Source organism: Athene cunicularia (assembly GCF_003259725.1).
Source record: "Athene cunicularia isolate RWA chromosome 11 unlocalized genomic scaffold, athCun1 chr11_part1, whole genome shotgun sequence".
Lineage (NCBI taxonomy): Eukaryota > Metazoa > Chordata > Aves > Strigiformes > Strigidae > Athene > Athene cunicularia.
Genome location: NW_020799113.1, coordinates 17,879,751 through 17,895,729, shown reverse-complemented (window position 1 = coordinate 17,895,729; position 15,979 = coordinate 17,879,751). Strand labels below are relative to the sequence as shown.

General features: G+C 46.6%; 1 protein-coding gene across 1 annotated transcript in view; it reads right to left on the bottom strand.

Moving 5' to 3' along the window:
* GNAO1 (G protein subunit alpha o1) overlaps window positions 1-15,979 on the bottom strand; it is an 88,946-nt gene that overhangs the window by 8,478 nt on the left and 64,489 nt on the right. The window contains exons 3-5 of the mRNA XM_026856541.1: window positions 11,860-11,988; window positions 10,395-10,524; window positions 2,314-2,467 (exon numbers count right to left, since the gene is read on the bottom strand). Coding sequence (XP_026712342.1) covers window positions 2,314-2,467; window positions 10,395-10,524; window positions 11,860-11,988 — 413 coding nt within the window. The remainder of the gene's footprint in view (window positions 1-2,313; window positions 2,468-10,394; window positions 10,525-11,859; window positions 11,989-15,979) is intronic.

Genomic DNA, 15,979 nt, shown 5'->3' with positions numbered 1-15,979 from the left:
TCAGCAAAGCAGGGGCAAGCAAGCTTAAGTCTGTGCTTGGGTCTAAAGTCTGGGCTTAACACTAGCCAAGCTAACTTCCAACTTTTAATGGCGTTGCTGAACGCCTGGGCATGAGATATTTTTCCCCTCTGTGATTCAGATCCCTGTTGGATCAGTGGAAGGAATTTCAGCCTTCCAGCCCTCTCTGATGGCATGAGAGAGACAAGAGGTCAGTGAGGGTCCCTGCCACTGTGATAACTCCCAGCTTCCAGAACAGCACCTCAAAGGAATTTAGAGCATCTCTGGGCTAATCTGAGATTTGGGAAAGACTGATTTGGTTCACTTGGGGCTGAAGTGCTCCAGAAACAAGCTATATTTGTTTTCCTCTCTGTGGTCAGCTGAGAGCTCAGCTACATCTGTAGACGGTCTGCCTCCTCCACTGTACAATTCTCTTGGGCTGGGATAGCTTGGGAAAGAAAAGTTACACTTCAAAAAATATTCCTTCTTGTATTCCTTGTTGTTCTGTCTCTCTGCCATCAGGGATATGTAAGATTATTATTTCTGAGTGGGGATACTGGGAGACTTCAGTGAAGATCCACAAAACCACGTCCACAAAATGTGATCAGGAAGGAGTGAAAGGTGCAGGTTTTCTTCATGAAAAAAGGGAAAAAGGAAGAGGGCATGATAAAAATCTTCTGGTATACAGAAGCACTGCTAAAATAGGATGGTGATGAGCTGCTCTACAAGCCATCCAAAAGATGGCAAGCAACAATCTAATCTGCAACCAGAAAAAATTGGGGTTGGCATTATTGTGAGTTTTCAACTGTAAAGACTGTGATATTTCCATTATTAGATCTTTTTAGACAAACGTGTCAGGAATATGTTGGTTCTGTCTGGACCAAGCAGATGAGTAGATGGCTGAAATGTGTTGGTGGTGACAAACATCCAAACCTTCCCTGGAGAGGAAGCCTGCAGATGTTCTTCTGAATTCAGACGGAGTCATTTAGCTCCATGGCCATAGAGCATTCAGCCCAAAGCAGCAATGATGGATCACTTTTGCCTATTCACAGTGAAAAATCAAGTGCTCAGAGAGAGGAAGCTCTGGTTAATAATTTGTTGGCCTGCCCAGGAATGTGACACTATTGGTACTCCTGGTTCACAACTACATTTCCTGACAGAGATCTGCTGCTCTGTCTGTCACCTTGATTCATTTCGATGTCTCTGGTGAGCTTAAATAATTCATGACAGTAAAAGTTTATTTTTATGCTGTTTCGGAATGGTAATGAGGGTTTGTGGAAGCTGGCGAGATGCAGCGAGCAGCAGTGGGGTGCAGCTGCATGCAGCCTTTGCATGGGTGATATAGTCTCATCATTAGCAGGTCAGATGCCAGGCAGGCAGCAGAAGCGAGGGCTTCTTGCCCGCTGCCCTGTTGCAGAGCTTCTGCTCTGGTCTCCAAGTATCACCAAGGCCTTCTCACCCCAGCCAAGCTCAGGGCATGGCTTGCTGCAGCTCTTCTCTGCTGGCACTATGGGTTAAGAGATGTGGGTGGCCAGGGCACGAGAAAAATCCAGCGCCTTGTTTTCTATCTGCATTTGACTGAAAGCATTTCTATGTCCAGATCCTTGATGTCAGCGAGCCCAAGAGCAAAACTGGGGACCTCCTAAACTAATATGATAAAAATTTACAGCTTGAGCTGAAGCAGCCGAGCTGTGGGACCTACTGTCTGCATGGTGGAGGGCTGACCCTGTAGCCCCTTGGTGTCTGGCAGTGGGGTAGTGGCCAAGAACTGCAGAGGGATCCTCACTGTGGTCATCCAGGATCCACGGATGGGAACATGATGGGTTATGGATCAGCCAAGCAGGACTCCAACTGGGGACAGCCTAACAAACCCCGTGGGTTGGTCTCGCAGAGATCAGTTACCCATTTGTAATGGTTAAGATCACCACATCTTTCTGAAAGACCTTCAAGAGGGTTCATGTTCCTGAGCGACGCTGGGAAGCAGGTTTAGGGAGTGTGCTGCCAGCCCCACACCTGCAGGCGTTGGCTCGGCATCGATACCACCCGTGGGCAGAGATCAAACATCCTGCTTAGTGATGGCGGCCCTTTGCTGGCAAAGAACTTGTGTTTAAGTCATCCTCTCACTTTTAGTGGACCACATGGTGGGGGTGATCCTATGGCATTTATTGAAATAAAACTTGCAGGGAAGCAAAGAGGAGCTCTAGCTATGCATCTTTAGCCTTGTTGCCTGTGATACACAACAGTATCAGCCTGGATGGGAAATGTTCCATGATCCCTTTGCTATTCATTTTCCTGTACAGCCAGATTTCTCATTACCTGTATACTCAGGAAAGCAGATAGTCAGTGGAGATTTCTTAATTTTCTCCTCAAATATGTCCTTCTTGTTTAGAAAGAGGATGATAGATGTATCTGTGAACCATTTGTTGTTGCAGATGCTGTCAAAAAGCTTCAGTGATTCGTGCATGCGGTTCTGCAACAGAAAGGAGAGATCGCATCAGGCCAAAGACAGTGACTTGGGGACGTTCAACACGTAGGGAAATCTAAACCAACTAAATTAAGGAGGAAAACAAAAAAAAAAAGCAGCTACGATATACATAATAAATTTATGTATACATACAGCTGAACATATACATACACAGATGCAATCCCTATAATATTTGACATACAGTTAGTAACTTAAGGGCATTTAACTTTACAGAGCTGTTTTGATTTTTGCATAGCATATAATTTACAGGAACCCAGCTCATAGAAATCATCATGCACCATGCATGGATGGGGAGTTATTTTTGCCCTTCGATCAGATTTATGTGTCGGTGTAGCTCATGCAGATTTTCTAAAATGTTTTCATTAATTTTAAATATTTTTTTTCACTTTCTCGAGTGTGTGTGGCACACAACTGGTTGGATACATTAACCAAGGACTGGTAGATCCTTGAATTAATCTAGAGTTGGAAGCAGACTTCAAGGTGACATAATTTTGGAAATGACCTTGCCGTGACCTTTGCCTGGTTTTGTTATTTGGTTTAGTGTTGTTGTCTGTTGCTGGGCTTTTAATTTTTTAATTTTTTTTTTAGTTCTCTTGGAAGATGGCTCAACAGAAAGAGTCTCGCAGAGAGGGGAAATAAGTGAAAAAGGAAGAGGAAATAGTATAAAAAGGAAAGACATAATGAAGGGCATCTAAGAACAACCAGACTAGAAGTCAGGCAGCTACTACTGATACTAGCTCATGCCTCTAGAAGAACATTAGCTATTCGCCAGCAGAAGAGCCATACGTTCAAACGTATGCACAGCGAGAAGTCAGCTTTTTGGTTACAGGTCATGCAAAAAAACAACACAGGAAAGGAGAGAGATAAGAGGAATGAAAAAACCAGACCAGTTAGAGAGTTGCAAAGTCCGCCACATGGTTTCATGGTGGTGGAAAGAGCTCACGGCAAAGTCAACCAAGTGTCATGTTCCCTGCTGCTTTCAACTCTCAACTCAGTTTTTCTTTAGTTTGTTTCTTTTTTTTTTTTTTCTTTGTTCAAGAGAAGCTTCATACCTGCCAAATTTGGTTGGTCTCTCAAATGCTCATTTTTTGGCCTTTGTTTGGCTAGATAAGGTCAGACGGCCGAGGAAAAGCTGTGAAGGTGCCGAGGCTGGCGATGTTCGGCGCGCGAGGCCGACGCCGGGGCGCGCACGCTGGTCGCGTGGCCATCTCTCAGCCGGGAGCCGGGCAGTGGAGAGAGCAGGCGCGGTGAGGACGAAGCACACCCAAGAGTCAGGGGGTTATCAAAGGCAAAGCATGGTACAGACCAGACCGGCTCCTCGGCTTTTCCCAGCGGCATCTCCTTGGGACAGCACTCCCCAAAGCCGCTAGTGCACATACGAGACTGGTTACAGCGACCGCAGGAGAGATGCTAGAGAGAACAGGGCTGCACGGTCTCATTGCTGGAGGGTTTCTCAGGGTGGGAGCAGCGTGCCCACTCCCTGGATTTGGAAACTCGGAGTGGTGCAGGAGACAGCCGGGGGCTTTCATCCCTCTCCCGCTCCATTTCATGCCCACACTGGCAGCCATAATTGAGCCCAGCACTTTATAGATTAACGCTTTTCTTTTCATAGATATACTTTAGCTGCTGCTGAATGTTTTATTTAGATAAAAGTGGCTCCGTGGATGAAGGAAACATATGATTTGACCCAGACTGAAACAGGACGCGTGTGATTTGCTGTACCGTGTATCACACGCTTTGCTCCCAGACTCAAAACAACCGAGCATCTCCCCACCATGCACTGTACTGACACAAGGGGAAGATGCAGTCACGTACAAATGTAAAAATGCATTTACTCATTGGGTCTCAGTTGCAAGACGTTGCTTATCTGGATCATCCTGTGTCTGTGTGGTTTTTTTTGCTAACCCATTTTGTACTGGCTGGTGTGGGAGCCCCAGAGCAATGCTACCCTTTGCTACTTGTAGTGTCAAAATTGTAACCATGTAGAAACCTGCAAAGGTTTTGCACAGGAGATCCTTGGCTACCCAAAGCCTTTGGAAGGAGAGAAGAAAGTGGAGGGTGGTCAGGGGAACAGAAAGCAAATATAATTAACCTTTTTTTGAAGCAGGGTCCCTCACAAACCATTTTTGATGACATTTTTATCACCCTTGCTGATTTAAAATAAAAGCATGGAGAAATACAAGAACACTGCTCATGGGTTAAACCAACACCTGATCAGCAGCAGCCACCAGCCTGGAGCTGACCATACTTACCATGCTGCACCTCACAGCCCCGTGCCGCGCTGTGCAGCCCTGGCGGGGAGCAGCAGTGCGCAACTGCACCTTCTGGCACAGCAAGCACCATAGGCAACACTGTTTTTCGTAAAGAAAGAGAAGCTGAGGACTTCTCCTGAGCTGGGCTTCACTGTTAGGTGAAGTTGACCTTCCTACAGTAGCAACACTATATAAAGATCCTACAGAAATCCTTCTGCTTCTCTTACACAGTTTGTGTTAATATTTGTTACAAAGTTAGAGTGTTTTCCCATGAAATAGTGACTCTTAGTGTTCAATTGTAACCAGAATATACACACAGCACAAACCAATACATCCCTGTAGAAAATGAGTTACAATAAAAATCCTCTATTCCTTTCAGATTCCAGAAACGTTTCAAAGCTTCCTAGGGCTGCTTGGCCTGGCTTTCTGATCTCTGCATGTTGATTTTTCCCCCAGCTCTGCCAGTTAGCTGAGCAAATATAGCCACCACCCTGTCCACTCATCCTTATTTACCTGGGAAACAATCTGGTCTGAAAATCCATCTTTTCCCTCCCTATCACTAAAGCGAAGAAAGCATTATTCAAAAGCGAGGAACCGCTTTCTGTGCCTGGCAAAGGTGCAGAGCAATACCCTGGTGAGCAGGTACAGATGCTCCTGTTGCCCTACCTGGGTGCCATGCGGGAAATGCCATCGCACTCCAGGAGAGCTCCTGGGAGCCCACACACGGACACAATCTGTCCCAGTGCCCACTAACACTAACACCGGGAATGCCTCACTGCCTCCCTTTCCTTTTGCTTCCCAACTGTTATTAGTTTAACAGATGTTTGTAGGAGACCTCCAGCAGCTCAGGCAGGCCCTGGATGAACACGAGGATGGGGAGGCAGTCTCGGCGTACTACATGTAAAAGCACAGGCTGCGGCTAAAGAAGTTAAAGCCCCAAATAATCCCATTTCTACCACTAAATCCACAGTGAAAGACCCTTTTAAGTCCCTTAAAGCTTCCCCAGGGTCCCTCCCAGGAGCACCTGTGCTGCTGTGATGGAGCAGATGTGCCTGCTCTGCTAGGAGGCATTAAGGATTGCACTTCTCGTACTTTTATATGAAGTGATATAAATTACTTCACCTGCTTTTGGACCCTTTGTGCTGCTTTTTCCTACTTTATATTTGGTCTGTCATTAAGGGGAGGGCTCTTGAAACATTGGCTTTTTAACATCATGTCCTATTTGAAAATCAGTATTTATAAACTGTTATGCCTGCAAATACTTTATACCTCAACAAGGGAAGGAGCCTCACCAGCCGCGTTAAAGAGCTGTTACAAATTAAAAGTCCAGTTAAGTTTTCCTGTGCAGGACAAGTCAGAATTGCCTATAGCTAAATTCAGATGTCATTGCACAACAGTGTCCCCACCGGTGATGTGAAGGGCAAACAGCTTTCCATTGAGCATCGGGGAGAAAGGATGCTGTGGTCAAGACTCTGCCCAGTCAGAAACACACTCATAAGACCCATCTTTTTTTCACCAGAGCATGGGAGAAGGCCTGGTTATTTCTGCAACACAGAGTCGATTCAATCTTGTTTGTTTTCTTTGGTGATTAAGTGCTGTCATGTGAACTATAAGGACACTGATGATTATCCTAAGCACAGAAACTTCCTATTTCCCCTCCTGCTTATATTTCCTAAGGTGTTCAAACCACTTTCACTTGCTTTGTCACTCCTAAAGCAATTTCTGAGCTCTGCAATTCAATTTTTCTTGCCCAATGATAGCAGAGAGGGCATGCTAACCAGGTCATGCAATGAAATATGAACCAACAGGCTAACACTAATGCACACCAAGGGTCACCAGCACAGCGCCTTCAACCCATCCCATGCTCAGCAATGGGGACATGAACAATACTCTCATGTCTTGGCTAGATATGGATGACCTAAATGTCTTAGTTTCAGAGGCAGCAATGTGCAGCACGAACAGCTCCGTCTCTTGCCATGACTCCTTTGAATTTGCAAGGAAAAAACCAAAGAGGATAGTCCTTGTTCCTGTGATAAGTCCCATGCCATTGCTGTCTTTTTTTAAGTGTCATTAGGAATCCCATTCAGAAGGAACAACGCAAATCTACCTTTGTTAATCATCTTCTCCAGTTTTACTGATTAACATGACTGCTGTCCCTCTCCTCCCAGATTACAGATCTGAGGCTTTTCCTCCTGTAACCTCAGCTTATGAAACATAAAGATAAATCACAAAGGAGTCAAAATAGCCTCATTATGCAAAGACATAACCCACGGAGTTGTGCAGTCAGTTAAAGCAGGATGTTCCCTCTGTGTACAAACAGACTTGGGAAAGGCAAATGCAGAGGCAGGTGTAATACCTTGAAGATAGTGTCTTGTGCATTGGATGGGCTGGGCAGAGGGTGCAATTTTGCCTTGAGAGCTTTAGCTGTGGGCTGTGGCTGGCAGCAGTGGGACTGATGAAGGCATTGCTTAAATTTCTCCGCAGGTTGCTCCCCCCCCCCCAGGGAGCCAGGCATGCAGGGAAGTAGTTTAGATCTGCAGGTGTTTGGGGCAATGGGAGAGGCTGGATTCAACAGCACTGGGGGCTTCTATGCAAAGCATGGTCTTTACAGGTGCAGATACAGAAAGTTCTTTTTATTTATGTCTTTCTGATCTGGACATAGAGAAGTACTCATTTTCCTCAACTGCTGCCGTGTTGCTCTTTGTGGCAGGGAATTGGAGAAAAAATATATCCCTTATAAAAAACTACCCGCTCTTAGGGAGTGACGGCTTCTCATACAACAGCCCTTTTTTAGCTGCTGCAGGAGGATGGGTGCTCAGTCTTTTAACAGAAAGAGTGCATTAAACCACAAAAAACCTTACAAGTGTAGAGCTGTGCTTTAATTTTAAGGGCAGGAACAGGTCGGGGGCATTTCACCCAACCTGGTTTAACCAGCTCTTTTGCTCAGTCTTGGTTGAAAGGATTCGCAGTAAACCTGTTGTCTGTGAGCTTTTTTCAGTGAAATGAGCTGACCCTACAACTACACAGATCCCAGTGCCCTTGCACTAACTGAGCTTAACAAGGTGAGCCCCTGCTCCATGTTAAAGGCTGACTTTATCTGAGCTGCAGTTTCATCCACCTAAAGTGGTTTGACTTGGAGAAGCGCAAAATGGCCCTGTGAAAGCCTGTGATTGTTTTCAACAGGGTAGAGAGTGCACGAGGAAAAGCTGTTCTCCCTATGCACACGGCTTTGCAAGTGGTCTTTTGGGCACCTGAGATGCAGTAGGGCTCTTTCTCTCTCGTGGCTCCACACCAGCAATGAAAGCTCTACAAGTCTTTTCATACTCGCAGAGACATCTGTACAGCCCCCAAACCTACAGTGGCTTAATACAGCTGGAAGTGCCCGGACCATAGTAAGCATCTCTGTAGAAAATGAAGATGGAGGAGCAGCATCCAGCTCAGTCCTTCAGCTGCCTCCTCTTTGTGTTTTCTAAGTGAGAAGCAATAAAAGCTGATTTACGTCATTAAAGCCAGCAGATGTGACGGATGCAGACAGACGGTAAATCAGCTGACTGAAGAGATGCTGCTTTTACTGCTGGGTTTTTGGAGAGGAACCATGTTAGCATGGAGGAGACTGAATGCTCAGGGGTTCAGCTGGGAGAGGGCCAGAGTCTGTGAGGGCTGCATTTTCCACCTGTCATTTGTGCTGGGGGTATAATAAGGCAGACAAGATCTGACACCGTCATTTTTTCCTATTTGCATTGGCCTCGCTCAGGGTTGTTTATTTGGGTTAGGCGGGGGCGTCTTGCAGGCACAGCGGTGGTGATGCCGAATCCTTCCCCCGTTTACGCCGAATGTGTAAATGAACAGCAGCTGCCTCTGCCCTCCTGTTGCTCAGCATCCCCAGAAATGCTTTGTGAAAAGGGATTGAAATAGCAAGCAAATGTCAGCGCTGTGCCAGAGAAGTGCAAGCCTGCTTTCCTGATGGAAAAGGAAAGTTGGAGCTGCACAAATCCCTGTTTCTGCAATAGGGCACTTTGGGGAGGAGCTGAGTTGGCACCCTGCTCGTCACCAGGGTGGTACTGGGTGATGGACAGTCACTGGCAGAGCTCAGCATCCCCAGAAGAGATGCTGTAACCTCCATCGCAGAGGAGTTGAGTTAGGGCTGACATTTAAAAAATGGCATTGGCATTCAAGCTCTTCCATTTTGTGCTCCATGACTTTGAATCACAGTCTCTGGCTTGTGTAGACTGGTGCCTAAAGGTGATCTGTATTAAAGGCTGCCTTTGGCTTCATGGTCTGAGTGTCATAGCCCAAGTTATACCCACAGAGCACCTTGCTCTCTGCTCAGATCACAGCTTTGCTCCCTGCCCCGTGGGTCTGCCCTCTTCCTGTGCATTCTTCTTCATCTCCTGGGGGCGTTTCCCCTGTCCAGCTGCAGAGCTCTATTGCATTGAGCTAATGGCTTGGTTTTTCAAATCATGTCAGGAGATTTTAGTTCCTTCCCAGTAAATCCTACAGGACTGAGCATCCTTGAGCATATCAGGGCCAGAGGGAGGTGACAACTGAGGGTTATAAATAGTGGACATAAGAGAGTGTAGGGTATCTCAGTCCGTCTGGAGGGACATAGTCATGATGTTAATATCACCTTGAATTCTAGCGTCAATACAACCAGGTGACTTCATCAAATAGTTTGCTAGAGCTCATAAACCTGGCTTAAAGTGGCTAGAAACCACAGCACCACCTGGTCTTTTTTGGGAAGAGATAACTGATACCTAACAGCAATCTTTGTCTCAATTCCTTCCTCATCAACAGCTTTCTGCAAGCCTGACATCTTTACCAGCAGGAGAATAAAGAGCCTCAGAGAGACAGCACTGGCAGGAGTGAGTCCTCCATTCCAGCACAGACTGGGCACAGGTGAAATCATTACCAAGTCTGAGTATGGCTTCTAATTCCTTTTCATTGGACAAATGCAATTGGGTGCCTGCTGCAGTCATTGTTAGTCCCAACAGCATGCATCCCCATCATGCTGAATGAATAGCCAGAATAATGAGTCTTCCTGCATCCTTTTTGTGTATTTAATTCACTTGTATTAATTGCACTCTAATACCAAGGAGCACACAGGTCCTCGCTAGCTGTATTTCCAGATGGTATTTTGAGCCTAATGTCACAGTGGGAAGTCATAAAAGCCCTCCTAGAGCAAATTACCTGAGGAATCATACCGTTCCAGTCTCACTCAGGAAAATGAATTTCTGTAGCCTGAAGTAATAGGTTATACTCCTAGCCTGAGCCTACCTCAGCGTGCATGGCCATCCTGCACCTCTGCACCATGGCATGATTGCTTTCTTAACATTTGTTTTAGAAGCCCACCTAGCTATATCTCCTGTTTATGGATATAGGGTCCTGTTAACACACTTTCAAAACACACAGGTCAGTAGAAAGGAGAAATAAACCACTGTGACTTTACCCATGCAATTAAGCGTTACCTGGGCATGCAGGCTTGATTTCGAAGTGTGTGGAGGAGGACAAATCTCCCCAGGATTTCAGTGTCAAGGGGGAGTGACTGACAAAAGCACATTACTGCAGAACACCAGTGAGCATTTGGCGATCTCTGCGCAGTTGATGGCTATGCAGTATCCCGTAAAGAAGTGCTGGGGCCTCCAAGACCCGGTTAGACTCACCGTGGTTTCATCTTCATGGAGCACCTGGTCGTAGCCACTCAGCGCGACACAGAAAATGATCGCTGTGACATCCTCAAAGCAGTGAATCCACTTCTTGCGTTCTGACCGCTGGCCCCCGACATCAAAGAGCCTACGGCACAGGAAGATACTGTCAGCACCTGCTCTTTCTTAGTTAAGAGGAAACTTTAGCAGTCTTAGCATTTTCTGACCATACAGTCCCTGGAAGGATCCAAAAGCAAAACAAAGGGTCTTTAACCACTGGCTTGGTCTCCTCCTCCAGAGCCTGGAGATGAGGAAGACAGGAGAAGCAGTTACAGTGAGGGATATGGGGATTTGTGGGAGAGCCTCAGCAGCATGCTGGACTCCAAAGGGTCTGTAGAGGTCAAGACAGCACACTCGAGTTTTGTATGTTCTAAATACTGTCATGTGTGGCTTTTTGTCTTCATGCTGTTTTACCAGTTATCAGGCCTAGCATAAAGGACACAGCCAGCATAAAGATGAACCAATAACCAAATTACATTTGATATAAAAGGATCAGTACAGAGGTGAGAGTCAGTCAGATTATACCTAATCGACATCAATCCCACTGACCCCAACAACAACACCGCATGACCAACAATGGGTGGAATAAATGGTAACATGCAGTCTCCCATAGAAGGGATGGGAGACCACTGAGTCAACAAGCCAGACACATAAGACCAAGGAAGCCACATACTGAATCTCTACACAGCCCGTGTTTACAACAGCCAGACATGACTGAAGCCCAGTCCCAGGGAGGCAGGAGGTCCTTCCCCAACAGGGAACTCTGCACAGGGCATCCCCCTCACAGACAGACACTGCCCCTGCCTGCAAGGGGTCCCAGCTTTTATCCCTCAGTGGGACACCTGACCTTGGGTTACTTACTGCAGACACCTGGGGCTCCTTTACCCAATGGCTCTGTCTGCCAGGCCGGCACCACCCTGGAGGGAAGCCTAAAGGCAAACTCACCCCCCCTTTGGGAAGGGCTGTGGGAATCACCCACATGTCAACATTAATTTGGGGCTTGGGGTTGAAACCCCAGCATTTCACATGCCCCCCTCTCTCTACTAGCTGGCATCGTGAGGTTCAATATATAGCATTATTCACAAGAGATTGACCCACTTTAGAGAAAGATTTGGCCAAATACTTTTACATTTATGAGCTTGATCAGACTTGGGGCCTATCTCATATTATACCTCCCAACAAAGTGGTATCGTTTGGGTTAGAAGAAAGTACCATGAGCTCCTATCTTAAAGGTAGTGATTTTCAAGACAGGATTGTCAAACATCACATATTGTTGACCCACCCAAAATGCCATGTCTTCTGCAGTGGGAGCCATCTATGTGTTAACCAGTAATTTCACAATTTCTCCTTTGGGAGCTATGGGGAAACCCTGTGACAAATAAATGCCCTGAAAATTTACCAGTACATGCAGTTTTAGACTAACCTGAAGTGGAGGTTTTTGAATGTGAAGTGGGTTTCTACAATGCCAGTTGTTTTCACCCTGGTTCGGAGGATATCCTGCTCCGTGGGTTGGTAGTCTGCAGCTCCAATTCGATCTAAGCTGTCTAGGTAGCTGAGAGAAGAAGGGAAAAGAAAAAGAAAACAGATAAGAATAAGACACATATTAATCTTTGGTGATCTTAGATGAATCCTTCAGCTTCCTATCAATCTTTTTCAATCTCATTTTTCATGCCTGAATGTGTATTTTAGTTAAAGGAAAAAAAAACCCTCTTCTGGGAAAAATGAAATGTTAACAAACCCCACTAACCTAAGCATAAAATCTGATAGTGAACTGAAAGCAGGAAATTAAGTGTGTGTGTGTGTGTGTGTGTTGTGGCCCCGATTGCAATCTGTGAAAATATACAGTTTTAATATTACTGGCTATTTTTATTCCCTGAGGGATGAAGGTCCCAGTCAGTCCATTGTGCTGGATGCTGTACATACACATGCTTTTCTGCAAGGGTTTATTCAGATAAGAAGTTGGAGCATATAAGTCTCGCTCCCAGAACAGACAGGTCGAGTCACCTTTGGCAGGTACCTGCCTCTCTGCTGGGAAGGGAGTGAGACAGGGCAGCTTGCTCCAATGACATGCCTCACCTTCAGTCAGCTCAAATGAAGGGACAAGAATCTGCCTGAGTTACTGCTTCAGTGTGAAAGTCAGCATAGGGCTGGGACTGGGAGATGCAGCGCTTGGACAAAATCCAGGGGCCCGCTTAGATGGTGATAATCTCAGAGTATAAATCGGGGGGGTGGAGTGTTTGCGGGGTAGGGAGGAGATATAGCTTTCTAAAACATTTGGATAGTCCTAAAGCATTTATCCTTATTCTGCTCTATTAAAATCTATGAACATAAGCAATGCCTCCATAGGCTGAAACTTTGGGTAGGAAGTCCTGTCTTTCATCATGAAATGTTTTTGTAGAGGAATCCAACAGCTGTGCACATATGACCAGAATCTCTTTTCATCCACATTCAAGACAATTTTTCAAAACAACTCAGCCCAACTAAATATAATTTATAAAGAAAAGAGGAATTTGGGTTACAATTTAATATGAATTACAAACACAGAACTGCATCACACAGTAAAGCCTTTCTCACCACCACTGAGCTGAACACAGACACTCTAGTTCCTCTGAAAGGGGGAGTTGATGTGCATTACAGGGCCCAAACACCCCCTCTAGCCCCAGGAGCATCAATCTAATGCAGATGAGATGCTTTCAGTGTACAGTGAAGATAATAAAGCAGGTCTGTGCATAAACAATGGCCTTGCCATTCAATCTCTGTGCTTCTAGCAGCCTGAATGTCACCTGAGGAGGCAGTGGGGCAGGAGGTGACATGTAGGGGGCAGGATGGGAGGGTAGCCGTTCAGGTGTTAGCCAGAGGGTGGCAGCTTGCAGAGAATAAAGACATTGTGGGGAGTTTACTGGTGACTGCAAGAAGGTATAAGCAGGAACCACTCACATAAGATAGCCATGACGTCTGAGCTTGACTTTCAGTTTATCTAAATGTGAGGGTTTTTTAACATAGGCTGTGGATTTAGTCCTGGTGAGTAACTCAATCACACTGATTTAGTAATGAGCATACTTCCCCCTGTGCCTTGCCAAAGAGCATCCCTCGGGGCCTGAATGCGACACCCTGTCCTGCCGCTGGAGATGCTTTCCCTGCTGCACTGTAAAGCAGGAAAAGGCTTTTCCATTCATGTCCTGCCCAGAGTGCTCTGAGCCGGGCCTCCAGAGCAGGACGCCCACTGCACTGGGGCTGTGTACCCGAGAAAACTCATTGCCACCGGCTTTCATGCCTATCCCGCTAGCCTGGAAGAACAACCAACCAACCAAACTCTATGCTAAGGTGAAAAACAAATCTCATCCAGCTCACATCACGTATTTTGGCTACCCATCATATTTATCATTCATTTATGCTAAAAAAATCACATCACCCAGAGAAATGTATAAAAGCTAAGCAGGCTTATTTTTGTTGTGCCCTTTTACAAGCATTTAAAGCCATTGTGGGTTTGTGACAGATGCTCCCTTAATAGCCTTATGATGGGCCCTGGATGGATGAATGGGGCTTCATTTGAAATCAGATCCTCCGCTGTGACGGCTGAAGCCACGATCACTCATCTATTCACAACTAGTGTCAACTCCTGTTATTTAAGAGACAGCTGCATTTCTTCACATGTCCCCACAGACCGAGGCAGCTCTGCAGTGCTGCTACTCAGAGACCCAGCTCTCCTCTGTCCTCAGGAACAAAATACTTCAAGGTGATGGTAAAAAGGGGAGGTGTAAGAGAGGGAATGATTTTTCTTTTCCTCTTGCAGCTCTTGGCAGTGCCCTGAAGACCTTTATCACTTCCTCCATCTTCATTTTCTGTATTTTCTTACAATTCAACTCCCTTCAATTTAACATTACCTATTAATTAGTCTTGCCTTTGAGACCCTCCTTTAATGCTGGGAGTGTAGCAAATGAAGAAATCTACTGCAAACTGGCCAAAGGACTCGGCATCACAGCAGCACAGTGATGGAGGAGTTCGTTACTGTAATTACTGCCTTCAGCCTGTCATGACTTGCTTGTGAACAGCAGCATCCTTTAAACCTCAATCTGTGTGCTGGGACTTCAGGGGGTTCTCACTCTTGCTACTGGAGTGCACAGCCTGCAGCTCTTCCACGCAGTGTTCTCCTTGGCTGCCCGACAGCAAATTAGCTTCCGATTTGATTTGATCCTGCATACACCCTGGCTCTGAGGCTTGGAAAGCCTCACCTCCCTTTGCATCCATGTCCATGGAGGTGATGCAGTCTCATGTATCTGGCTCCACCTGAGTTACTCTGGGGGATCAGAGGTTTGGGGGAGGCTGATGCAGCCTGCCAGCCTCTCGAGGGGGCAGGATGCTAGCAACAGATGGAGGAAAGCCAAGCAGGATCTATCTCATCCACCCTTTCCTCCCTGACAGCATCCAACTTCCAATGCCAGTTGGGATATCTCCAGAGGAACCTTGGCTGGGGGCGTCTCTAGCATCTGCCTGGGCGAGGGCACTGCTTCCCAGTGCTTAACTGGTGCCCTCTGTGATTGTACTGCGGACTGTGACTCAGTACCCCCAATACTCGGCCTGTCTTTGCTTCAGGTGAGCTGAGCTCTGTGAGTCTTGTGCCTCAGGGTCACTCCCACCCTAAGGCATCCAGCCTGGCTGCCAGGAACCCCAGCTCCATATCTCCTTTCCAACACACCTTTTGCCTCTTCTCTTAACTCCCCTCTTCATATCGTTCCCCATCTTTAGTCTTTTCCATCATTCTCCATGTGTTTCTCAATGACTTAAATTCTTTCAGTTGCCTGGATCTGTTTTTCATCTGTCCCTGGTAGTCTCCATGAGGGTCAGCCATCAATTTATATGAAGGTATACAACATTTTCAGTGTTGGTTTTGAGGCTGCATTCCAAAACTGTTTACTCCTCTGGCTGCTCTCCCCTGGAACTTCTCCCATCTCAGGCTGCAGCAGATATATTTTTCCCCTGGACTTGGCCGCAGCTGAGCTGGTCCCCGTTGGTGCGTGCACCCCACGAAGCTCAACCAGAAGAGAGTGCCGCAGCACTGCTGTCACGTTAACATCCAGCTGAGGGAATGGGAAGCTCAGACAGGCTGCTGTTTGGATGCTGAGCTGATTTTAGCTAGTGCTTGTTCTCGGTCCCTGCTGGAGGTATCTCTGAGGCTTCACCAGAATGCTGGTGGTCCCTGCCCAGGCTGCTTGGAAGGACGGGCTGGGTGTGAGCCTGAGCTGGTGAAGGATGGGATGTGTTGGACGTGCCATCTCTTTGGGTACAGGGAAATCCAAGTGGGTACAAATTGCTACACATGGCGCTGGATGACAGCACTCCTGGTATGCTCTTTGAACTGCAGATCTCAAGACCAAACTGTTGCTGGAGATAAATAATTGTCTCAGCCAACAGGATGGATGACACACAATCCTCTCAGAAGCTGACACCTGTTTAATCAGCAGAAATAAGAGCACTTTGGAGGCCATGGAGCGAGTGCTCAGCTCTCCCCCTTCCACATCATCTTTGCTGCACAGTGCTGGCAT